The sequence below is a fragment of the Nansenia antarctica genome, assembly GCF_963989245.1.
Source record: "Nansenia antarctica genome assembly, chromosome: 10".
Classification (NCBI taxonomy): Eukaryota; Metazoa; Chordata; class Actinopteri; order Argentiniformes; family Microstomatidae; genus Nansenia; species Nansenia antarctica.
Window position 1 is genome coordinate 17780114 of NC_137680.1, and position 27787 is coordinate 17807900.

The 27787-nt window shown below is 41.9% G+C and overlaps 1 protein-coding gene across 1 annotated transcript in view; it reads right to left on the reverse strand.

Annotated features, from left to right (window-relative positions):
- zfpm2a (zinc finger protein, FOG family member 2a) overlaps positions 1–27787 on the reverse strand; it is a gene marked incomplete at both ends in the record, with an annotated part of 112864 nt that overhangs the window by 69295 nt on the left and 15782 nt on the right. The window contains 2 exons of the mRNA XM_080540282.1: positions 5998–6099; positions 13638–13796. Of these exons, the coding sequence (XP_080396408.1) occupies positions 5998–6099; positions 13638–13796 (261 nt within the window). The remainder of the gene's footprint in view (positions 1–5997; positions 6100–13637; positions 13797–27787) is intronic.

Below are 27787 nucleotides of genomic sequence, written 5' to 3' on the forward strand. Positions count from 1 at the left end.
ATAGTGGCAAAAGTTACAGTATATATTCAAATATATGTACTTAGAATATAAAGGATAGCAGTTACTCAGTGACACCTTAGTTTAAGTTCAGTTTATTTATTTTTTAAAAGCACCCATGAATTATGCAGGGAAAGGCACTACAGACAATACTGTATGCTTTATATATTTTTACAGAAACAAGAAGTTCTGTGATATGAAGAGTGAATTGAAGAATTACTACATGTTTCAAGTGAGTTTCAGCTCAGTAATTCAGTGTTTACACAGTATTACATCCTCTAAAATAACTTGCATGAATGTCTCCCATGTTAATGTTAAACACACATATCATGTATTCAACCAATTACAATGATACTTCTAAAAAGAAAAAGGAAAAAGAAAAGGAGGACTGCTATATTTCTCATCTCTGCAGCCTTGGAGGGTTAGCAACAGAACAAACACATTGAGAGAGCTAAAGAAAGCACCATTGGGAATCAACTCCCTAAGGGCAAAATCATTGCCACCGACTGCGTTCTAAATCATCTGCATATTTAGCAACAGCTTTCATTTTCAATGAATTCTCTAAGCTCGTGAAGTGAAAATAGCACTCACAATGAGAACACAATTGTGTGGGGGTATTTTTTTCCTACTGGACATCAATTGATGTGATGATTCAATAGAAATTATGGACAATCAGTAGAAATTGATTTAGGACTTATTAAGGACAGTCTGTAACAGCTCACATGAATAGACAAATGCTCAACAAGATACAGTATCTTCTTCCCTAGGATGATAAGAACAGTGATTGCATTTAGCCTATTTTAGATTATATAACTAACAGCCATGAAGTTTTCCTATAAAGCCTCTTAGTATACCGGATCAGTGACTAAATTTGCATCAAGGCACTGCAACACACTGTATGAGTAGAGTGATTTGTCTAATCTCTTGTTGCATATTTCATCATCTTAATCACGCGTTATTTGCCATAGTAGAGTGTAGGCTAAACTGCATGTGTTTTTGGGAACAGGTTAGTGTGATATACAAGGATAAAGTAGTAGCGTCTCTATGAGAAATAAGTTATGCAAAACATGAACATGTTTACTGATAAAGTGCGTTTGCAGTTCAGCTGTCATGTTTTAATTCCCTGAAGTTCATAGCTGTTGTTCATAGTTTCATCATTATCTGAAATCTCACAGTATCATTTTATGTTTTGCAGGACTTGCAAAAACCACTTTGACTAAAACCCCTGGAAGAGAGAGATAAATGATCCTTTTGAGAATAAATCGCCATGATGCATGTCCAAATTTCTTGATTACAGGGGGAAAATATAAACTGAAAAAAAAATGTGAGCCTGTCCTCAAAGTTTGTATTTTCGCTGGTATAAAAGTCAAAACTGTCTCTTAGTCTACTTAAAACATAAAAGGTGCAGTATCAGTTGACGTGGCCATGACACACTCGTCTTGTGATTTCGTCAAGACGGTTACTATCAAACCTTTCAAACGGATCCCTGGCTACATTTCTGGTAACAAAAGCACTGGAAGCACAGGATCCCTCTATATCCTTAATATTTCCAATCCAATTTAACTCGAGCAGTCAGAGTGGTCTGAGCACTAGTTTACCAATCTTTGCTTTCCAAGACTCTGTGTGCTAAAGGCTTGAGGGGTTCAATCAATGGCGCTTTGATCTCGGCTGGAACTATAATTATTTAACATTGTTACAAGGATTTCTCTAATCCATCCTACCATTAAATCCCTTTTACACCCTCATCTTCCGCAGCCTAATCTGCATCTGGGCTCTGCGTTTGTCTCTCTCCCCGGCTCTAGAGTGTCCCTCCTTCCTTACGACACCCTGACTTAATGGCCATCAGCGCCCAGTGAAAACGTGCACTGTTGCCGTGCAGGACTTAGCTGGTAGGTGCCAGGCAGAAGAGTCTCTCATTAAAGTTTCTGTGTTTCCTTTGGAAGGATGGAGTGTTCACTCCGACATGGAACACATTCCTTGTGATGTGTGATCATTGTCCACGCAGGGACGCGGTGGAGAGACAAGGGGGGTGTCGTGGCTGCTGCAGCAGCCTCACAGATCTACAGACACAGACTCTCTCACAGCTAGCTCCTACAGGACCAGCTAGGCCACAAAGGTGTCATAAATAACTCCATATCGCACAAAATGGTGTCGCTATAACTGCAAATGTTGCTCAATGTACTCTAAAACCTCAACACATTTCACTGTCAGTCATTTTAGGACTATTTTGAGGATTATACTGTTGGACATCCAACTTCTTGGAGCTGCGGTTCATAAGGATTCTGGTCACTAGAGGCAGTATCTAGTTCTACCTCATGCTTCAAATTATATATTTTTAAAAAAGAACGAAAAAAAGTAAATGCTTCAACCTCAAAAGTTTAGGTCATCGCCGTACAACATAAATCCCATCTGTTTATTTTGGTGATCACTCTGACTCAACAACAAAGAGGACCCACTGTCCTATCGCAAATATTTGTGTGTCTGTGTTTCACAATGATATAAATAGCAGCACGGCGATCGCAAACATTTGTTGAGGCACCTGCCACAGTATCGTGGCCATCTGCTCCACAAATTCTCCTAGCATGACATATGTGCATAAAAACCTGAAACAGTTATTGTTTTGTGTCGACTGGGAGGAGGGATCATGGACAGACACACCAAGGTGGGCTGGAAGGAAAACTGACACTCGTCATCTGACGGCAGCGATGTTTTAGTGTGAGGTCTTTGATGACTTGAAAGGGGGTGGGGGGGGGGAAGAAAGGGCTCGAGGGTGGGGGTGGGGGGGGGGGGTGCGTGACAGGGGATGGGCTCTGTTCCTGTTCTGACCATCAGGCACCATCTCAGAGGGCTGCTCCTTCAGATGACCCCTGCTTGTCCATTGCCAGCACCCAGCTGGCACTGGGGGGGGGGGCAGGGCTGTACTGGTCGGGCCCAGCCAAGTCCAGAGAATTTGTAGACAAGGTGATCACATCGCTTCCGCTAGCTTGTGTTTAGTGCTCATCCTCTCTGCTGCCTTCTCTGCAGAAAGCTTTCCCCACCCTGCCGCTGTCATCTTTGTAGCATTATCTTAAGACCGTAGCTATCTGATTTACCTTAAACCAGTACAAAATGTATTGTTTACTTGGAAAAAGGACTGTGAAATGACAGTGATTTAATGGTAATACTTAAGATCGAAGATACCGTGATGATTACAGATACACATCAAAGTGTCTGCTTAATCAACCGTGTAAGCTATAGGCCTAATATCCGCATTCCTATTAAAATAGGGAGAACACAGACTGCACTATCGAGACAAAACGGATAAAGAAAGCAATGAGAGAACTCTCCCAGGCTGAGTTTCCATGACTTTTCTGGGGGTGTGGAACATGAGAGCAGACATCTAGATAAGAACGAGCACAAGTTCATTAGCAGAGTTAGCTAGCTAACACCCTCTACTCCCAATTAGCCTTGAGGAGAGAGAGTCAGATCTGTATCGAAGCTAGTCCATGGAAAATTAAAGAATAGCTACACATGCTATCTGCATATTATACGTTGATTGCAAACATCCATGACGAGCCATGAACATGATCGCTGTGCAGATGGCTTAAGGACATGCTTCTATTGAGAGCTCTCTGGGTGTTCCACTAGGAGAATCGACATCAGAGGGCCTGCTCTCCAAATGAGAACACTCACCAGATTAATGAGTCACATGGTCCTCCTCTGTACTACACAGACAGGGAAGGAACACTAAGGAACCACAACACTTGACACAAGTTCCTGAAATGGTAGCGGAAGGAGAGAAAGTTCAATTAGGGGAGGTAATGGCTTTTGTCGGTTGACGGTGAAGGGATATTGTAGAGGAGGTTCAATAGGATCGCCAAAGCAGGTGAGTATGTTCCAAGTCCACCTCATTAAAAAACTCTACCTCATGGCCATTACACGTCCTTTTCAGATACACACAACTGGGTGATTAAAAAATTATCTGTTGGTGATCCTAATCGCACTTGCTTAAACTTAAGCCAAGAAATAACAAAGAGAATTTGAACGCTCCCCTATCTGGACATTTACAAAGAGATTAAACGAAAGACAGTCTCAAACTAAATAAATTTGCTTTTAATCGCTTTGAACAGGAAGTCATGTCATTTCAAATGGCCCTATCTGATTTCCCTCTTTATTCAAATTAGAACATGCCCATCTGACGTTTCCAACACAATGTGAAAAATTAAAAAGGGAAATGACCTTTCATTGCAAGCATGATGGGAAAGTGAATGGCATTACTCTGAGCAAAGATAAATGTCTGCCCACCGTAGTCTTCCCACAAAGACAACAGGGGTGGAGAGCGGCATCCGGCCCTCTGAAACTTTGTCTCCCTGACGGCCTGGTACAACATCATAGGGATGTTTAGTAATGTGTTATTCAGACTGTCTGTGAAGAGGAAGGGGAGTTAACTGTGAGGAACATACCTCATTCTGATAAAACCACACTGAGATTACAGTATGTAGATAGTGTAGCGATGATGCTATCGCATGGCTATTATGACAGAATAACTAGCATAGCCTTTGTACCATATGGGTATTGGTCCTTGGGGCTGACCAGATACACGTTTGCCTGTTGGTCAATCAGACATTAGTCTGCAGTGCTATCTCGTCTTACATCATGTTTCTGCGGTCGCTTCAAACCCAAATTATTAGGCAGACAATCCAGCACGTTTCCCTTATAAAGGCCCACGTCTCTCCCCCCCCAGTCCTGCAGTGTTCTGGGTCGGTAATTCTCATTCTGACGGGTAAAGAGATGGGGCATAATTACAGTCAGTCATAGAGCCCACATCCGCCTTTCAAAGCAGTATTTTTAAGCTCAGCGTTTTCCCCCCAAAAGGCCTTTTCTGCATGTGATGCCTTCTTTTTGTCATAGCCCCCATAGTTCTCAGCTGACCCCCTCAGCCCTGTCTCCTGACTGATCACAGTGATGGTTTATTACTGTCGTCCGAGCACTCTTATCTTTAGCCAGCAATGCTCATTTCCTTCCCCAGATTTAAATGCAAATGTGAAATTTAATGATAAATGCATTATCTGATAGCACCGATAACACTGATTCACTGTCAGTATAAACTACACACCCCAGGGGGCTTCTAGCACAACTTGCCCAAATCCACTTTTATAAACGTATGTACCTGCAATAAATTCTTAAGGTCATGTGCATTTAAAAGGAATCATATTTTTCTTGTGTGTTCAGCAATGTGGTTGTAATGCCGAGCGGTAATTGCTGTGTTGCTATCTTGTTAGATGTATTATCCATCACTTTGATGAAGTGACTTTTAAGAAGAGAAAAACAAGATAAAACTATTTTCTAAACCCTTGAAGAAAGCAAGGGGAAATCTGCATGGTAAATGAGATTTTTCGAGAAGAAAAGATAAATATACTGTTTTATTATAAGCTTTCTGTGTTGGGGGCCATGTCTATGTTCAAGCACATATACAATAAGCTTAACCGCAAAGCAATTTAATCCATCCCATTCAACCCTGGTAAGTTAACTTACAATTCAGTGGTGATATCAGTCATTTAGCCACCCCATCACTTTCCCTAGTTTTCGCTCTGTGGTTCTTTAGGAAGCACAATTCACTCAAACTTTAGAGGCTTGTATTGCCCCTTTATCACAATAATAATGCCTTGTTCTTTTCCTTTAGTGGATTTGATATAAACAGGGATCACATTATGATGTCAAAAGTGTCTCCAGGAGGTAGTAGTGTGGTCACACTTTACATTTAGTTGTCCCTATATATAATAGAGTCGTAACTCTGGCATTACTGTAGTGACAACGGTGTACGCTGTTACTAATTAGTAGTACTAATTATTAGTAGATATTAGTAATTGCTTTGACATGGCTTAGACTAAAGTTGAGCGGGTTTGTGGTATTAATGAGAGTATTCTTACACAACACAGATATAGGTTAACTTAATGTGTGTTAACCCTGAAGGCCCTCTCTACTTGGGAAGTGATAAACGGGGGAGGTTTATTGGCTTACTTGGTCCATCCCAGTCTTCTGGGCCAACAGTAGGGTGTCTGGTCTTCTCCGTCTGTCCGTCCATGTCCGACTCCCCCGCCTCTCGACTGCCGTCTTCTTCTCCTGTAGGACAGGGAGATGATCAGTCACACGATATTGTGGACAGACAGCGTTTGCTCTCGGAATACTGTACGATTCTGTTCAAATAACATTCAAGCGAGGCATTTAACGACAGAAACATTGTCAGTTGTATGACAACATACAAATGCTTTAAAGGCCCATCAATAAACTCTGAACGGTCTTACTGTATATAAATGTCTGTAATCATTAACCTGTGTGCACAACAAGCTTGATAATATTCGTCTTTATAAGAAGCATGGGAATTCATTCCACCCCTGCAATTCGGAGTACTTCTCCTCATTGTCACAGAGTGGCAATGTCTACAGTACAGTACAGTCCATATACTGTACCCCCCCCACCAGAGGTATGAATTGTGTGTGTGTGTGTGTGTGTGTGTGTGTGTGTATGTGTGTGTGTGTGTGTGTGTGTGTGTGTGTGTGTGTGTGTGTGTGTGTGTGTGTGTGTGTGAGTGAGTGACTGTGAGCTCACCGGTCCAGCTGCACACACTTTTATGTAAAGGAGTTCCCAGGAGTGTCTGCGGGAGGAAGCCCCGTGAAACAGGAAGGAAGGCGATGTGTGGAGAGAGGTGGCTATTTATTACTGTTTGATCTATTGTGGAGGGAGAATGTGTGTTTTTGGATGTAGAGCTGATTTACAGTCTCTGGGATCAGGGAGGAAGAACCGGCTCAGACATATTTGGGTAGACTATATATCTCTACCTTTGGGGAAGTGAAGAGCTTAAAGACCTTGTTAAACATTACATCGCAGTCCATCCGGCACAGCGGCGAACGCTGATGCGAAGGCTCACTCTCTGTTCCTCGACGTTCCCGCTTTTCTTGAAAACCCCGTCTGCTATTTTGAATGGTTAGGTCCACTTTATGGGCACATAAATCAGAGCTAAGTACTGGTGGTTCGCATAGGAGCCCCTAGTGTAGTGTTCCAAATACTGTACATACTTTGCAGTGTCGTTAGCACGGTAGTCTCCAGACCCTGCTTGGTGTTGGACTTGCTGTTCGGAGATGGAAATTCCGTTCTTTCTTGTCATTGGATTTCTTTGATGTTTTAAACCTAGCGTACAGCCAAGGACATTTGTGGATTATCGCCTAATCGTTGAAGTTGAGATATTAAGTCTGACAGACCCTTTGTGTTAATGAGGATAATCTCATAACGACATTGATCAACGACATTGACCGTCGCCTTCATAAACATGATCATCATGATCATAAGCAGATATATAGGCAATTGTCACACAGTGTAACTGTTGTTAAAAACATATTGTAAGGTTCATCCCAACAATCTCAGAGACTCTCAACCATCACAACCACGACCAGTTGAGAGACTTCCTGGCAGTGTGAGGGTATGAGGGTATGTGTGAGGGTGAAGTGTTCAGCTCCCCACTGTAGGCACTGTAGGCCTTTCTAACACCTCCTGACGGTTCCCACAGAAGGGGACATACTGTACAAGCTACAGCCTTAACATTGGTCCACTCTGGGTTAATCTCCAGATCAAGCACACACACACACACACACACACACACACACACACACACACACACACACACACACACACACCATGCTTGTTTAGTTTCGTACAGACATGGCTCACTTCAAAGAAGGCAGCAAACATTGCCAAAAAGGATAGCAGCTTCCTGCCTCACACGAAAAAAAGAGAAAAAAAACAGGGGGGAAAAAAAGAACGGAGGGAAGTCGGCAGCGATGTCCTACTTACAGTACAGTACAGAACATGAGGTCATAATGACCCAGTTTTGCTTATGCAAGTGTCTGCTTGGGCTGGAGAGAGATGTCCTCCCTGTATTATCAGAGAGCCCACTCACACTAAACTCCCTTAGTATTTATTGTTGGGCCCGGAGAACCTCTTTAGCATACTAGGCTCGTATTATGACGACGAGGATAACAAAGGCGGAATATCAACAGTTCCTACCAATGGAGCGAGTTTAAAAAAGCCAGAGAGATAACATTAAAGGCAGTACCTTGATCTCAGGCGAACATGTTAAGCCCTGTAACGAAACGTATTGGAACTGTTTAATTACAGCTCAGGAAATGAAGCTACAAGATGATTCCTTAATTAAGCAGTGATTAAGGATTTTCTGCCTTCTATCTAACACAGTTTGCAATGCATTTTAAACACAATCGCTGAGGCAACCTCACAGGGAACAATGTCACAGGGCTTGATGAAGTTTCCTCCACAAAATATTGTAGGAAACAGCAATGAAGAAATGCTGTACCAGCACATACAGTGTGATAAAAAATATCTAATTTTGAGAGTGATATATTGCCCCTTGTTTACGACTTCAAAGTGCATTACTATGAACCTTTCTTCTATACAATAGATTCATTATAAGACATTCCGTTTGATTCGGGGGTTTGTGAGAAAGACCTTATTTCTTCATCTGGATGAGAGCCTACTGCCATGTTGTCAAGGGAGACAGATTGTCAATGATATACATTATCGTCTAAATCATAATTTACAGCTGGCTAAATCCGCTTTCCTTGTGCAATCAAATGAAGACATTTAGGGGTGAGAGAGGGCTGCAGAAGAGTGGGGGGGGGAGCATGGGGTGGTGGGGTGCAGGTTTGGCGGGCATGTGAGGGGAGTCAGTGAGCTGTTAAAATCAGCCCTATCGCTGCTCTATCAAAGGACAGCTCTCTAGCCAAATCGCAGTCACACGCGGGTGCCACACATTCAGGTCAATAAGCTTATAGGCGATTTACACAAACAACTCCTCCAGCAAGGTAGGAACAAAGTCATATTGGCTTTTTCTGTCCCTTTTAGCATTGTCTCTGCCAAGGAAGCCCTTGAAAATGTCAATCTTGCACGTGCGACTTTAAGAAGCTCAGGGGGCTCTAATCCTGACCAGCCAGCCTACGGACAGGTTGCAACTTCCTCAAAATGGTGCCCGCATGGGGATGGATGCAGTTCATATCACCCCTGCATAGGATCAGGCTTTACGGTTCATATTCAGGGTAAGGAATGATTGCAGATGCAGATGCCCATGCTACAGTAGTGCTTGAGACACGTCTAAAATCTAGCTTCTCCAAGATCAAAATCATCTTCGCCTACCATAAGGGTCATGAAGAAGACCGTCACCTAAATCTTGGTGAAAGGGAAATGACCCTAAATACAATGATGGTGCCAGTCTATTTAAACGGGAGACGTCGCAGTGGGTTGTTGATAGTAAGTAGTACAAATACAGTGATAAGTAATTACAAAAAGCAACCTTTTTCACCAAAGTCAAGCATACCTGTAAGCACACCTCTGTTATCAGGAAACGGTCTGAATCACACGCCGTTGCAGCAGAACACTCCAATGGCGGGAGGCTATTCGTGAAATACCTCGCCACTGTCTCTTTAAATGCCAATAAATTCCCATCATTAAAGAATTTGGCAGATTTCCTCCCTGTCTGCAGCCCGGTTTTTTATCTCACTGTGCCTCAGTCTCAGAGCATGTAGATCTGGCCCAGTTAGATTGTCATACTTAACAAACATTAATGATTAATTTCCTCCACTGAGTCAAATGGGGCTAAAGGGATGTCTCGATTCATCTTATCGCACCACAAATTAGCATTTCCCATATTCTCAGCATCAACTGTGCATTAAAATTCCACATTTACCATTCCGGGCACTGGCAGCTGTGGCAAAAAAAAAGGAAAAAAAAAGAAGAGAAAAATATAGAAATTGAAGAGATCTTCTGTTCTGTTCGTGAGGATTCTGATTACCTCTAAATTGCACAAAGAGTGGCATAATTAATTCTGCCCCTTTCTGTTCATTATTAGGCTATATGTCTCTGACTGCTATGATTCAAATTACTCATTAAGAGGTCAAATCAAGGGTCAATATGGTTTTGTATTTACTACATTGAATCCCAGATATTCAGGTCCACTTCAACTGGGATGAAGTGAAATGTCTGTGACTGCATTATAATGTGGTTATTTGGGTCTATGACTAGAGATTGGACAATATGAATGCAATCCTGTCATACTTCAGGCTACTACATTACAGTATACTCCAGGCTACATATACAGTACTTTGTCGCCATCAGAATCGCATAAGTTCAATCAATATCCTCACTGACAGTCTTTGACAAATGGTGTTGGAAGTGGGATATCAATCCCAATTGATTGATAATACAATATGTCAGCTATGTTTCAACACCGACTGAAGCAGTCTTTTGTCATCAGAAAACATGTGGAACTCACACACACACACACACACACACACACACACACACACACACACACGCACACACACACACACACACACACACACACACACACACACACACACACACACACACACACACACACACACAGACAGAGGCTTGTGGCATCACCTTGTGTTGAACTTCATACACTCTCACACTCATATTTTCACTATAAAAAAAGGTAAAACTGCAAGGTGAAATTTCACAATTTCAGTAAAAAAAAAAAGATGCCAGTTGGTAAATAAAATGGCATCACTCTCACAATGATGGCGCTATGTGTGACAATGGAGTATAAATCAGGACTGTGGAGTGTGTTCTTCTGTGTGCTGTTCACAAGCAAAGCTCTATAAATGTGAAATTGACCGTAGAGAGGAAGTTATTTGAGGAGAGATTCTTTTAATCGCCAAGGAAAGCCAAGGTTGTTTCTAAGGGGGGGGGGGGGTATGTGTGTTTTGTGGAGGGTGCTCATGGGTAGACCTTCTAATTTCATATATACTCAAATGCTGTGCACTCACAGGCTTCCCTATTCTATGTGGCTACTTCATTTCACACCAATGTATGTTGTTTCAGAGCCATTATGTGTGGTGTCATTGACAAGGGCCTCTCAATCATTTCATGGTAGATGAGTAGGCATTGGTGGAACTGAAGTTGACACACTCTCCAAATAGTTTAGTTTAGGTATCCACACAGAGGAACGCTGGCATTGGCATAGATGACATGAATGACATTTTTATTAACAATGTGCATATTTTGCTGGTTGCAAGAAAGACAAAATGTGATTTTAAAAGCCTGAACATCAATTGTTGTGAAAAATGACAAGGAGAAATATATTGGAGTATAGGTGTAGTGGTCTGGTGTACAGTAGGTCCACAGGGTCTACTGGAAATCAATAACAACAGCATGACTGAGACAGGCGAACAAGAAGGTTGTGGAGTTGACCATGCCAAATGAGCCAAGCTAGGGCTTCAAGGTGCTCCAACCACCAGTTATCTAAGGAGCCCATTTTCTGCAAGGGTAAGGCAAATGGGTAAGACTTTGGTGGCATTCAACTTCTTGACCTTTGCGCCTTTAAGCGGCTTTGCTACTTCACCGCACTCTGATCAAAGTTAATAAGTGCTTCATATGTTAATGAAAATTGGTACTCCTCTTTGTGTTCCTACAGCTTTTTAATACCTATTATAGGCTGAAACTTTTAATGGAGGTTTTAGGTCCCCCTGACAAGCCCATTTCAGAGAGTGACTACACAGATAGAAGGCTAAGCTAAGACCAGAGAGTCACTGCTCAGTGGAGGAACCTTACACGGGAGACCTTATTCTCCGGAAAGCAGGAGAAGATAAAGGCCATGGGATGAGTGGCTGCTTTAAAACCCACGTTCAACTCCGCACTGGGCTAATTACAGCATGCCATCACATTTGAGAGGGTTTAGTTAATCAAGGGGGCTCTCTTTTTCCTCCTATAGTCGAGGAATAACACACTTAAACCGTTTAATGCGGCCAGGATTGTGTCCTGTTTAATTCACAGCACTTTCACATAAGTGGGGTAAATTTAAGCCACTCAGACATAGGTTTAAATTAGGTTTAAAGAGATCTAATTGAGGACCGCATCATGGCAAAATGGCTACACCTGATGCAGAGAACTTGCAACAGGGAGAGAAAGAAATGTTGATAGACCATCACTTGGGTCTTACAAGAAAATGAGAGACTTAGCCAAGCTTAGATCTCTGACTAGCAAACTCTGACTAGCAAAGCATGTATATGACAAGGGAAAGATTACTAAAGTAACACGGAAAGTGAACGTTTGGCACTTTGGACAACTATTAGTTTTACTTTATTCACAAACACCAGAAACTACAAGGAGATTTAGAACATTCTCACTCATGCTTGGTCTTATTCAAAAGACAAAAGGGATATCAAATGGCTTTTCCAGGGCTGTTTGAACACTTGTAAGAGCACAATTTTGGAAGTTGCAATAATTCTTAGGGTCCTCACATATTGTAGAATTCATACAGTAGCTACTACGTCTTTAAATTGCTAATTGTTCAAATCACCCTCATGTTCTTCCAGCTATCGCTCATGTCACTCTTTGTAACTCTTAATTTAACCCAAAACAATCTTGATATTTTTATATAATAGGACCTATTGTAATAAAGATGTTGCTCTACACATGTTTACACATGTGTACTGTTTGTTACTCATATAATATACTGCACCTGCAACTTGTGTCCAACATACTGTATGTATTGTCATACAGTATATTACATTGCAATATGATAAATATGTGACATACTTTGAAGCTTGTAAGGACTCACAGTAAAGCACATGAAAGGAATAGAGGAGGAGGTTTTGCTGTTCAATTTAATTTTCAAACATTTGAGATATCTGTTATACCTTTTCTAGAAGAACAAAAGGAAAATATTATTGATATGATTATTGAGGGCATAGCCTTTGAAAACATAAAAAGATTTTTCTTTTTTTTTGAAGACGTCTTCAAAATGAACTACCACAAGGCAAATCAGTTTGGAGGTGTGAAAAAAAAATCAAAACATTTCTTTTTGAAGGAAAAAAAAAAGAGACATTCAAAGCATTGGTTATTCATTAAAAAGTCAAATTTATGGCATTCATGAGCCAGTGAGAGTGGGGACACCTGGGGTAGTAAAACCCTGGGACTGGGGGGAATTCGGGGTGGAGGAAGGGGGGGGGAGAGGGAGGTGTGACAACTCTGTCATCTTCACACTGTAACCTGGAGCAGGCCACAAATTAGCTCCTGTGATGGCAAGGTGTGACCAAAATGAAACAAATATAAAGAAGCAATCTAATTGAATGTGAGTTCAAAGAGGAGTGGTGGGTTTGGCTGCGCTAGGCATTTTATGTCCCTAGTCCTCCGAGCAGTAGCAGGTGCTGTAAGTGTTCAGAGCGCTGTGTTGTGCTCAAAAGGAAGCGCTACTCTCCAGTGGCACCTAGGCTCCTTCATGGGGCTATCACAGAGGAAGAAAACAGTGTTGTGGGTGCCATCTCTGCCAGATCAAACTACTGCTCGTAGGTATATTGTGGGAATCAGATATCAAAAAGGATACTGTAATTCCAACCCTAAGTGTGGAGATCCAGGAGAATATCTGATATGGTTACATGTCATGCCAAATCGCCTAGCGTCCAGGTTTTGTTTAACATACAGAATCAAATACGGGCAAAATCTTACTAGATGACATCAGTATAATATGATATTATATTATACTGTAGGGTTTCAACCATGTTTATCCCTAGGAGACCACTCCAGGGTTCTAAAAGACACACAATGCATTTGTCTGATAGGAGGACCATCACCTTTGTTGCAGAAGTACTCCATGTCCTCACAGCTCAGGTTCTCTGACTCAAACTCAGTGGAGAAATTCTCCTCCACCGAGAACTCGTCTTTGGCCGTGAGCTCGTTCTCCTCTGAGACACACTCCTCTTCCTCCTCCTCCATGCCATCTTCCAGGGGACCTGAGGGAACAGGAACCCAAACAAACAATGTTCACCACATTACGTCAGATCCTTGCGGCTTGTTTAAACCTACTATTTAGTCTTTGTTTCATTGAATGTTCTGAAGTAACTTCACTTAATTTCTCGTTTTAAATACGTGCAGAGAAACACAAGATGGACCCGTGCCAAACAGTAGGTTTTTCAGCCAATTAAAAAAAATAAACACTTCATCTAAACTAACAAAGAAAGAAGTCTGTTGGGGCTGAGCGTCTTGCATCTGAAAACCACCTGACTCACAGCCAAGATGAGAGCTGATGTTAAATTCCATTACCTGCCTAACAAAAAACCTCTGAGAAAGGAAAGAGGAAAAGTTCGTCTCTGACTTTTCACATGAGCATCAGCATGGGAGGAGGAAAGAAAATACTTTTATTAATTTGTTAGCCTTATCAGAGGGTACAATGTTGATTTTCCATTTACATTCCATGCCTCCAGGTAATACACCAGTGCAATCTTAAAGGAGACATTTTTCTGTGTGATTAATTTTTCCCCCTCTGTGCAATATTATTTCTTTAAATCTAAATGATTTCAGAGTTTCGCTTGTAGCTGTACATCTCTTTTGGTATTTGCATATTACCATTTTGCTTTAATCAAGGGCGTTGATGGAATTACTGTACTGCTACCTGAATTGTATTAGGTTCAGAAAACATCTCACCCCTGCTTTTGAATGTTAATAAAATAAAGCATCTTGCACACCTCTTCCCTCCCAAAAATATCTTCAATGCCTCGGAAAATTAGCATAGAAAAGAATAACTCACATTTTCAAAGTTAATGTTAGTTCATATTTGAAAAATACACTCTTGCCAGTCCCACTGAGACCTGCATCATTTTCAAAACTTACTTCTGAGGCTAAACTGAGAGTGAATAGTCATATAAAAAGTGCTGTTGTCGCTGGCTGGTAGATACCAATGCTCTATTTTTCCGTCTGTCACACATGAGCTACATTGCAGCCTCTCACGCACCATACCAGAGCTCAGACAGAGTATGTACACTGATATCCTCTCAGCACCTTTCAATGTGTTTGTTCTATTGTAACAGCCCCCTCAGCTTTAATAAAGCAATAATTTCAGTTCAAAAACTGGGGCTGGTGTGCTCTCCTGTTTCCCTTTCTTCCCGCGCGGAGCCTCATAAAAGACCCCCTGATCTCCACAAACTGCTTGCTCTTTTCATTAGTCTTATAAATTACTCCTTTGTAGAAGGCTACATCTGCAGGAGCCCTGGACATGAAAAGAATTAGCACACAGATCTCTAATAGACACTGTGAAGGGAGAGCGACGCTTTAAATTAGGATACAGTTTTTACGATGTTATCGGATGCCTTCTGCTGATTCGCTGAGGAGTGGAGTGAAGCATGAAGTGACTCGATGAGTCTACCATCGCTTAAGATGATATTGAGATAAATATCTCGGTATCAAGGGGAGATTGCATGACTGGAGTTAAATATCGTCTGCCTAAGGCAATTGAGGATGGTAGGACTGAGGGGAGAATACTATACGCACACTGTACTGTATACTGCGTTACACAGCTGAATAGGGCCTACTACAACAAAATGATTCTACCTCATTACATTGCACTATTTCCCCTCAGAAGATAGATCTACAGTGTAGTTCAATAACAATAGAGGGAGAGAGAGAGATGAGAGATAAACTTCATGGCCGATAAGAACAGATTAGATAGGACAGAGTGGGGCTTAATGGACAATAGGTAAGGGTGTCTTATCTGTTCTACTCTTGTGAAATGTTAAATAAACTGGACTTTCTTGTTTTTTACCCTTATGGGTACAGCATGAACAACTTGCTTTATTGAATATTGTAAAATACAACACTGGCGGACACATGGCGAGTTTTGATGGCTACTTCTTGGGGTACGGCGCAGATTACCAAAGTTCGAACGCTCCCTCACATGTTTAGTTTATTATACAGTATTCATTGCATGGAGAGACCTGAAATTATTTCAGAGACAGCAATGATAAGAATAATGACTTTCTAAACGACTAGCACCGCACTCCTAACTCATTTTCTGATAGTGGCGTTCCTGCTATATTTAGTTGTGTACTGTTTAAAATCCTGTCACATTCACTATATGGCCCATGGTTGTTGGTGCAGTACTATAGGCGTTGATGAGTGGGTCAGAAGAATGCCTGCTCCTCTGCCCTCCTATCACTCTCCTCTGAAGTTCAGTACAGCTGTGCAATCAAATCGATCGACATAATTTTTCATGGTACTGTATCGTTAATCCAGCCCTATCTTTGCAATCTGTGTATTTATTTATTTATTTATTTTCTGGGGGGGGGGGGGCGGGGGGATCAATAATGTATTGCATACACTAGCAAGGTGGTACACACAACGTATTAGGCGAGTATCGCAATGTGTCACAATAGTATCGTATCGTGACCCATGTATCATGATACGTATCGTATCATACCCAGCCCTAGAGTTCAATTGGCCCCTGACACTGCCAAGAAAACAACAACAACAACAACAACAACAGAAATAGTGCTTGCATTACGACATACACAAGCTAACAAACTACAGAGTACAACTGTTCCACTTCAACGAGGAAAAACTGTTCTCCATTTGAAATTGTTACATTGTCAAATTGGAAAGGTTGTTGAGCAAACCAGTGCAATGCGCGCACATCATCTTTGATATCCACTGTAATTCTACCCAATGTGACCCAGTGTGACTCTACTTGTGATCTATGTAGCTTGTCTCTCTTGGCCAGCATACAGCCCTACCATGAAGCATCTGCTTCAGGCGAGACAGTAGTGAGTCTGGGAGGGCATCGTAAACAAGCACTATAAATCCCTCATGTCCTTGGTTTATTTCTCTCTGTGTCTCTGTAAAGATGTTGTTACACGCCTATGTCTGCCACACATCTATGGCCCATCCACGCCTCCTCTGTTAGTGTGCAGGTATTCCAGTGTCCACTACAGCCCCGCCAGTGCCAGCCATCGACCCTGACTGGATCATCCCCCAAACCGTCTAAGTCTGAACGCTCCTCCTCGTCCAGAGAAGGACATTTCAGCTTTGTTCAAATAGTCATGCAGGAGCCAATGCTAATAGAGACATTGGTAGAGCTGAATTCTGCCGTGATCACAGTGGCTCTTTTGTTCATGGCATGGCCTCTGTCTGATAGAGATCAACCATGCGGATTGGAGGCTTGGACAGATATGGTAATGCCCTATAGTCTATATAACAGGGTATCTAAGACTCTGGGGCCATATGACGGACAGGGGGCTAATAAGTCAAGTACAGAGTATAAACGGGGCTTTCTCAATGATCAAATCCTATAGGGGAATATACATATATCAGTCCATTTTTTCCCCCTCCTCATTGCTTCAGTGAACTAAATGGCAACACAATACAGTTTGCACAAACAGCCTCTGAGTCAAGCCAAGAGAAGGCACTCTAAACAAATATGTGGGCTTGTATGAGTGACTGCTAATTTCATGGCTTGCTTTTCCTGCCGTCTGCAATGTGAGGAGCTTGTGTGGTTGGGCTCTGATAGCGATACCACACATTATCAGCAGGCTACACAGTGTGATGTCCGGATCACAAAACCCAGCCTTCTCTATAGCTCCTAATTAGAGGTGAGGTAATTGAATCTGACAGAACAAAGCAGCAGATCTCTATATGCATGGAAATCATTTTCTGCTCCCACCTATACCGTTTTTCATCCAAAGGTCCATTGAAAATGTGTCCAAGCTGGCCTGGGGATAAAACATAACACCTGAGACTAAACATGAATGCATAATGCGGCCTAAACCCAATAGGGCCGCTCGGCTCAACCCCTGCCAACTTTGGCTGTGACTGGCCCTTTGTGCCGCCGCTGATACTGGGCCTTCAGACTTCCAGGTTAACACACACATTACTCCGCAGGCTGGGCCACTCTGAACTTATGTGGGGGGAAATATAGACTTTGTCTCAAGTTACAAAGCTACCGGTTTCACTTCACTTAAGAGCCACTGTGCAGTGGTACGCCCCTCGGTAACAGATATACATTCATAATGTTCACCTACACACAGCATGAGAGAAAAAACAAACTCTAGCTCTGACGGCGAGGTGTGAGAATGAGAAGAAGTGTTTTTGTCTGGTCTCGCGGTGTGGTTCCTAGTGTGTTGGCAGAGAGGGAGGGGAGAGGGTAGAGGGGCAACACGAGACTGGGGGCAATATTCTCTGCTGCACTCTCATCGGCTATAATGACCTCTGGGAAGCCGAGGGCTCCCCCAGCTTAGGAGGAAGGCCCAGTGTATATGTTACAGGGCTGAGGTCTCTCATTTAATCCTTGATCACTGTAATAAAATAGATACCATGTACGCAATTCTTAATGGCTTAATGTGTTAACACAGGAACTCTCAAAGGGGACTATTCATTTCAACTACTTCGTTGCATAAAATGATATAAAAGAGCCTGTTCTCAAGTTACACCCTTCTGTGATCAAACTAAATGTGAAGCTAATGTCGAGACACTAGTCAAAAGTAAATTACCATTTGTATATTTTACGTCTCTGAACTCATTTTGTTTGTGTATATGGAGGAGGGTGGAACAGCTTCAGCGGAGATTGATGTGTTCTCAGAGCCGCTGTCTGTGACGGAGAATAAGCGATGGTATTGTTTAACTTGATTTTCCGGTTGCTAAGCAATGTAATTCTGGTGATTAGAAATGGCTGCGTTCCTAAATTCGGACACTTACACTCGACAGTCAACAAACTGTTTCAAAACTCTGTGTGTAAATTGCGGTAAAAAGAGGACGAGGGTTAATCTGAGGCTGACAAACACACATAAACACACACACACTCTCTCTCTCTTTTTCTGAGGCTGTGGCACAGCTCAACTGATGACATGACAGAGGCTCTGTTGTCAGGCATGCCGATGACATCACTGGCTAAAACGGCACTCAATGTTTTCTATAGATTCACAGGTTGAGATAGAATCACGGATAAGGCAGCAGCACAACCATTGGCTACATTGGCTTCCACCGACTGAACAGTGTCGGTCTAACCCAAGTCGGGTGCGTCATATCATTGTTTTATTTCATAAAATGAAGAGCAATTTAGTGTATCAATCGTACAAAAGCTGGATTTCAACGTGTTTCCTAAATTGCTAAGTTGCCTGTTGTTTAGCAAACTGTTTCTGTCAGGATACTAAAGGGGAATAACACACTCTTATTTCTTTATCCAATGAATTGGAATTGGAATGGCATGAAAACATGCTGGCATTTGACTATCCCATTAAAATGCTGGAGGCACCTCTGAGCATGCCCGCAGGCTTCAGCAGATGCCAGCTTCTCTGTGGAGCTGGGCTTGCTTCGCTTTACTCTCTCTACACAAAAACACCCAACTGGCCACTGGCTCATCCCAGGGAAGTCACAGGGTTGTCCTCCAAATGATATGCACCAATAAAGGAAAATGTGTTCAAAGAAGCTCAGGGGTTAGTTAGCGCGTATTAGCATGTTTTTGCAGTCACGCACAAGCCAATTTTGCTGTGGCCTTGATTAGAGTAAAAACTCCAGAAATATGACTTCATAAAATCTTTATATTCCTGTATTGCTGCACATTTGGATCCTCTTCCTCTTCAGAAAATGATTATTGGTCTCATTCTACTACTTAAAAGGACATACAACCTCAAAATAAGTCATAAAACTGTATGTGACATTTGAAACAATGCAAGTTAAATATTTGTGGTCTTAATTACTGGTTTAAAGCATGCTTTTCACTTGATTGTTCCCTTTTAATCAAGCCATTGACTCAGCCTCCTCAAGGGAGCTATCATGGTTAAGTGGGGGCATTCATCTTCAGCCACTGGCTCGTCAGGAGAGGAGAGGTAGCTACTGTATGCCTACAAGAAACTCCCCTCTTATTGTTCCCTATATCCCTGTTTACTCAAGAAGATGAAGGTACTGTATATTCAAAGCATCTATAAACACAAGGAGCGTCATATACAAGTAGCCAAACTGTTAGAAAACGTAACCTATCCCTCCGTTAGCCTTTGGAACTGTAATGGTTAACCTCTCATAGTAAGAGTATGTGCGAGTGAAATAACCACAAAGAGTTAAACCGCTTTTGCAACAATCAACTTTCAGTCATGAACAAAATTGTTTTAAAGAATTAAATGGGGAGCCTTCAAAAAAAAAAAGATTAGTGAATCAAATAATGTAGATAAAACAATATTTTCCCATCAAGGAATTTCTATGAAATGGATATATCTAAGATGTCAATTTCATTTCAGCGCTAAAGGATGGCAGGGTTCTTTTGCTATAAATTCTTCATTAATTCAATTCTAATTTGCCTCTGGTTCCTATTTCTACTATTGATAGTTCCACTTCTTAATACCCGGATAAGAAAAAAATCATTGCAATAACTCAGTGGAGACTGAGTAGTAGATATGATCTAAATATAACCAATGCCAAAAGAAGTGGGAAGTCTGATGAACATTTCAAAAGAACAATTCTTTATGGATCAGCTAAATCTTTTCCACTTTTTAATTAAAAGTAAAGAAAATAGAAGTTAATTATCCTGTAAAGATTAGCTGGTGGGCATCTTTCTGTAAATTAGTTCTAATTAAAAGAAAATTGTCAAATGACATTCAAAGTACTGTCCTTTAAAACAGAGACAGAGATGATTTTTTCCCCTAATTCTTGATCTGGCCATGTGAAGCTTATAGCAGGGAGATTAGGATTCTGCCAGTGCCTCTCTCCCTCTCTCCCTCTCCCTCTTTCTCTCCCTCTCCCTCTCTCAGACATGGAGAGCAGAGTCCCTGCTCTCTGGATAAAGAGCTGCAGCACACAGTGGAATATGGCTGCTTCAGGGGGTGACTGGTCAAATGTTCCTAATATGGATAACTACATGACTGCACTGACGGATCCACCCCCTCCACCCCACAAACACACACAAACCATCCACACAACCACCACCACCACCACCATCACACCCACTACACTTACACCTTCACCTTCTCCCTACTCTCTGTTTCTGTACTGTGCATGTGTGTAGCTTTGTGCTAACTACTGCTGCAGGACGAGCTTGCCGATTTCACGTTGATTTCGTCATCCATTGTTTGATTTCATGTTTCTCATTCATGTCGATTGTACAGACTCAAACCGTTTTCTGACAGAAGAACCCCCATCTGCCCCAGCTAATGATCTTCTCTTCTGGCCTGGGGGGACTGGGTGAGGGGGATTTACACCAATAAACCCCACAGGCTTCAAAACGTCATGGAATGTTCTTAGAGGGCCATTATTCCATCACTTCCTCTGCAATGGCTGGCAGTGTAGGTAACAATGAACTGCCAACAATGTCTTTCTGTATTAGTGACAAGTGCCTTATTTGATTCACATAGCCCTTTATGGTGTCTGAGGAGTGGCAAAATACACAACAAACTGCATGACAGCGAAAGGATTGAGACATTGTACACTGTGCTATAATTAAACCGGTCAGATGTTTTGAATATCCAACTGCTACAGTACTATAAAATATGACAACTAGGGATTTGTACTGGGGAAATTGCTTTGCAATAAACTAATTGGAATGATGTCTGAAGGAAGGCAGGTACAGTATACTGCAGTGAAAGAATACTATAGCCAGGTACATTGACTTGCCGTGTCCCGCGCCAACCTGGTCTCACACGGCAGACGTCAGAATTCGACGTTTATGGACAAACGTCGAATTCTGACGTGAGATTGCATCCAAACGTCGAATTCCGACGTGACATTGGGGTAGCTCGTTCTGAAAGCGCAGGGGTGCGCATGCGCCTGTCGGGGCTTCTCTCGGGATTATTCCATTTTGAATTGCACTTGCATTAATTAGTTAGGCCACATTTAGGGTTAGGGTTAGGGTTAGGGTTAGGGTTAGGGTTAGGGTTAAGGTTAAGGTTAGGGTTAGGGTAACCCTAGGGTTAGGGTTAGGGTAAGCCTAACCCTAACCCTAACCTTAACCCTAACCCTAAATGTGGCCTAACTAATTAATGCAAGTGCAGCCCGACAGGCGCACCCCTGCGCTTTCAGAACGAGCTACCCCAATGTCACGTCGGAATTCGACGTTTGGATGCAATCTCACGTCAGAATTCGACGTATGTCCATAAACGTCGAATTCTGACGTCTGCCGCGTGAGACCAGGCTGCCCACTCAGACTATTCACTAAGGTTTATAAGATGTAATTACCCTTCAATTTGGGATCTTTAGACCTACTATAAAGCTCTGTGTGGGACCGGCCTGGACATTTATCTCCTAAAACAAGAGATTTAAGTGGAGGGAGAGACGGGAGAGAGGAGCTCTGTTTCAGACAGGCAGTGGGGTGGACTACTCCTCAGGGATTGAGTGTTCACACAGTAAATGGAAGTGGCACAGCTTTGACCTTTGAGCTGAGCCGAGTGGAGTGAAGGCTCTGTCAAAATATTCCTTCAGAAATGACAATCCACCATCGCAAGTCCCAAGCCTTGACATGGCAGGGAAGAGGAGAGGCATAACCTGCTGATCCTGACATTACAAATGAGAGGATTATCATGACAACAACACTGCTCAACAGACAACATACTGTACCCACGAGATATATTTGGACATTTTCCTCATTATCAAGAATATAAAATACAGATGTTCAATTTCCAATAATAATATGTATATGTTATAAATGAAAAGACAAAAAAATAATGATCAGAATGATATATTATTATTATTATTATTATTATTATTATTATTATTATTACTATCACTATCACTATTATTATTACTATGTATACTATTGTTATTACATGTGTATTAATACCACTGAAACCATGATCTGTATTCTCTCTCAAGTCCATAGAGAATAACTCAATTGTAAAGAATACCAAAATATCACAGCCTACCCTTTACAAAATGCCTCCGTATTACAAGCAAATTACTAGTGCTCTGTGAGGAAGCTAGTGGGAACAAAGACAGGCAGCCATAATTATATCTTGGCGTGTATAGCATGTCAATGGGCACCTTCGTTCCGGAGGGCATTCCCTTGGGCCCCTAGGCATCAAAATGATGTCCAAATTATTTTGTGCTCTATTGCAGCACGACATGATTATCATATTTACTGGTGGTGCATTATGACAACAGCGATGTTTACACCTGTCTCTCTGAGAAGGCAAGGTTTACACTCTCTAATTTAGCAAATGTACAGTATGCATATGAGGTTGTTGGCAGGGATTTAAATTAGGTCAGAAATGGAATACATCAATAGCAACCCATATGTGCATCTTCTTCTTTTTTTTCCTCCCCTTCTTTGCTCAGAAGCCTTGGCGATGAAGCAGCTTGACGACTGCAGAAGTGTGATATGTGCAAATCACATTTGCAGATGAGCTTGAAACTCCTTTTAATATTCAGATATCAGACATCCCGCACTGCAAGCCCACTAAGACTCGATTCGGGGAGAAAAGCAAGATTCTGCATCATTAAGGGAATCGTTAGCTCGGTTTACATTTAACATATTTCGCAAAAATGTACATCCAACTAAAAACATCACCAGCTATCGGTGATAACAATGCAAATTGTCAAAAGCGCATGAAGATTTTGTCAAAATCCAAAGTCGTCTCTCAGGTCTTTCTTATATTTTGGCTTAACATCCTCAGCTTATTGGTGCTTTGATTTCTTTCTTTTTTTCCCCGGAGAAGTCACATGTCTGTGGCGTCTGAGTCTGTGAAAGGTATGTTTGCCACGAGATGGAGGAACACGTGTCCCTATAGCCTGCCAATGGCTCATCAAACACACCACTGTGGAAGCTTGGCTGTGGTCTAGGACAGCCAAACACCAACGCTGCTGTGCCACAAAGCCGTCTCCTCTATACCTGCTTCCATCACAACGGAAAAGAATAGACGCCGTTCACGAATCACAAACCACCATTAACAGCCTTTTATACATAAGCAGCAATCAACAACGCCCCCTAAGGACACATGGTTTGCTTGCATGCCCCCCCCCCCTACCCTCCCACCGCACCACCACCACCTCCTCTTTTCGATATAGCTCTCTTGACACTGATGTTGTTAAATGCTTGTAGCCCAAACTTTTTCATTGGATGACAGAACGTTGCCCCAGCAATTTCCCCCTACCTCCTTCATTTCCCCGTGTCTTAGCCCTGCGCCAAATTTGTCTCTGTGCCATTTTAATTACAGCAAAGGCAATCTTTATGGTGGTATTCTGTGAGAACACCAATCTGCAAAAAAGGTGATAAGTAGAACCGCCACCCAGCTTTGGTATCAGTAATAAACAGACACTTAATTGAATAATTTGACCTAAGAGGCTGATCCTCGGAAATAGCATGTTAGAAAAATTATTTTGAATATTAAGACAGTTCAATGTTTTGCATGATGCCTGCAGTAACAACATCACAGTGTCTTTGGCTGGGTGCCCAAGACTGGCCAATGTGGGCCATGGTGGGTCTTTACCAGGCAGATAAGTGAGCCTGTAGTATCCTGGAAGCAGTGAGACGTGTGGGGGGAGATGACAGGAGCAGTGTGCCTTCTGCCTACTGCCTGCTGCCTACTCTGGGTCCAGCTCCAGCCGCATGGGCACATCCTCCAGGTCCCCCCCCACCCCCCCTTTCCGCAGTGCCTTAAACAATGACTCCCTTCCTGTTTAAGGATAGCTGTCAGAGAACGATGGCATGGATTCAACACTGCAGCAGGTTTGTACGAGGCTCCCGATGAAAATGAAAAAAATGAAAAGAAAAAAAAAAAAAAAAAAACTCCACAGTTCAACGCTGATTTGACTGCTAGCATAATTTTGCAGGAGACTATTTGCAGATGCAGCAGAGTTATCAATCCGAACAGACACACAATCCGGGTCCAATGTCACTTCTCCTCATTATGTTAATGGTTAATACATGCAAATGAAAACATTCCAGCAATTTGATTTCTTTGAAGATAGTTTGCATATTGTCTTAGCCATAATGATGGTACACTTTCTCCCCAGCTTCGATTTATGCAAGGCTAGTTAGTTCATTTTTATCAGCTCCGAGTTCATTTCTAGGGCTACTGGAATGTGTTTTCCCCTTCCCCTCACTATTTAACTAATTAGGATTCAGGTACCATAAGCAGATTTTTCACGCTATTGGTGTTTTTCTTAATTAAGAAACAAATGAATTCTCCCCAGCAAAATAGATGGAACAACGGGATAGGGTGCCAGAGGCCAGATGCGGCGCTTCTTAATTAGAAGTCACTCTATTGTCTGAGGTTTTTTAATGAAGCTCCAATCTAAATGGATATCAAAAAAGCTTCTAGAGGAAAAAAAAAAGCCGGCCATTTAAAATAATAAGGAAATAAAGATAATGAAACACAAAAGATATGTACTGGCAGCACTGGCTGCGCACCTACAGTACAGTCCAGAGAATATGGTGCACTTGTCACCTCTGGACAAGACCCATTTTAACAGCTTGATCCCTACACTCCGAGTATTTCTGCCTCCAGCTATGTCTAGAGCTCCGCCAAGCCAACACAGCAAAACTCTTTTCAACTACTCATCAAAGCTTGAGGTTTCATTACCCCATGGATAGTTACCAACTAACTACTTCTGAGTTGCAGCTGTCAAATGTTGTCAGATGGAGTCAACCAAGTAGAAAATACTGGATCCTGATGATCATATTATGAATCATTTTGATGCATTGGCGTTTGAGTGTTGAGCAGCAGAACAACTTTGCAATGAGTTAGTGCACAGTGTTACCGGGACTATAACGTCAAACATTAAGGAGCGAACGGTTTTGCATTTTGATTTACCGTACACAAATCCTTACTTGGGGTTAAGAGAAAAAAAAACATGATGTCAACGCACAGCAAAACAAGAGATAAAAAAATAAATAGACTCCCTGTTTTTGAAGCAGATTTGAAAGAGGAATTTGTGTGAAGCACAATCATTTAGGTCAGCTTGCTAATGTTGTGTTGGGTGGCTGAAGGCGATTGCATCGGGGCTGTTTTGACTGAAATAAAACCCGTAGCATGCCCACATGTGCTGCCAACCCCATCAGTTCTTCTTCAGACGGCATGGCTTAGGAGCTCCCAGTGGATGGGCAAGTGCCCACTGATATGGGCCCAGGAACCGTCTTGTCCAGGCCAAGTATCCCTGTGCCCAGGGGCTGTGCCATCAATGCCACGACTTGTGCCAGACTGGATCCCACCCAGCAATCCATTTCAAAGGCTTTTTTATGGATCAGGTATGCAGTGTGATTTCCCTTTCCCTTTGTAATGTGCTGTGTCAAAGGCGAGCTAGGCTGACTTTAAAGACATATAGTAGTAGTTTTTCCTTTCATTTGGGCAGAACACATAATTGATTTCCGAGTTTCCAAATGTCATGTTGGAAGAGATTAGGGAAAAAAATGCCCTGAAATCAACTGGCATATTATGGCCAAGTTGATTCGGAAGGGAGCCTATCTTGTCGTGAAGCTTTTATGAAGAAGTCAGTCATTAATCAATAGTAGTACAAATGTTTCAAGTGCTTTTAAGACCAAAACAATCCCCCAGGGAATTTCATGTGAGCATTGCATTGCCTTCTCAATTGCCATAAGATCAGATTCTTACTGGAAGATACTCCAAGTCTTTGTATGTTCAAACACTGTATTTCTCTTACTTACAGTACAGTATAAGGAGTTTACCAAACACATCTACAATATGTTTACTGTGGCTATATTTATGCAGAGTTCATAGACATTCATTAGTTTCCATCCTCATTATTGGCTTTTTACAGCAGAGTTCATGGAGCAAAGTGCTCTTTTTAAAGGTAGTTATTTTCTTATTAAAAAGTCACGTTTTAAACACCTCTACTTATCCCTCAATTACCATAATCCCTTCGATGTTCACCCATGTGCTTCCTCTCATTTAGAGCATTACTTGTTTATTTATATCTATGAATGAGATTAGAGGGGAAGATTACCTAGTACAGACACATGAATAGCGATCAAAGACTGGTGGATAATACAAGTCTTTCAGTGATTTTTCCTGCCCTTTTAGAATCTGTCAGTGGAGTATTAGAACAATACAAGTGGCTTTGCTCCATATAGTGTGAAAACAATAATACAAAATCCTTAGGGACACGCTACATTTAAACATTCCAATTGAGCATGCCGTACATTGCCACTTAGTGTCCACAAAAAATTGCTTTGATCTTGAGTGGAAAATATTAAAGGAGCAATCGGTTCAATGCAAGGACATCAGTCGCTTAATTATATAGGCATGCTTAGACAGGTGCAACTTACTTGGTATCGCAAAAGACCTACTGTAGATGTTAAAGCATGAACTATTACAAAGAGCTCAACTGGAAAATGTCAACTTACTGTATTAAACGTATGTTTCTTAACTTACTCTATGGGTCTACACACATTCATTCAAACATGACACACTCTCTCTTCGAATTGATTCATGAACACAATTTTGACAAGTGAATTGTCACTAGATTTCTGTCTCATGCTGCACACGTTTGAGAGAGGCAGTCGTCCGACCAATTATCGGTGGCAGGATAGAGAGGCCTGTCAAACTGATATTCATGAGAAATACAAAAAGAAAAATGTAGCAGGAGAGTTTCTGCAAAAGCCGAAGCACTGTCAGAGCATAAAGAATAAAACATAAAAAAAGAATAAAAATAAAATAAACACAAAGTTTAAAAAACACACCAACGCAAATAGCATCTGCCACAGTTTTGACAAACAGTAGAAAGTTTGTGAGGAGGAGGATTTCTTGTGGACGGATCTTGGGGCCGTTGCCTAATTATTTATCCTGCTAGCTTTATGGCTCTCATTAATTTCCCCTCTCTTTACCTTCCATTGAAAGTCTGAAGTCAACCTGCATCTGGTGCTGATAACGCTGAGGTCTACGCAGCCTCCCAGCCTCCTCTCTCCCCACCCACACCTCCACGAGAGAAAAGGAGCGCTCTTTCATAGAGACCCACAGGATAATGGTATTAGAAATAGCACTCTCCCCACTTTAAATCCCAGAAAACGTGCTGCTCAAAT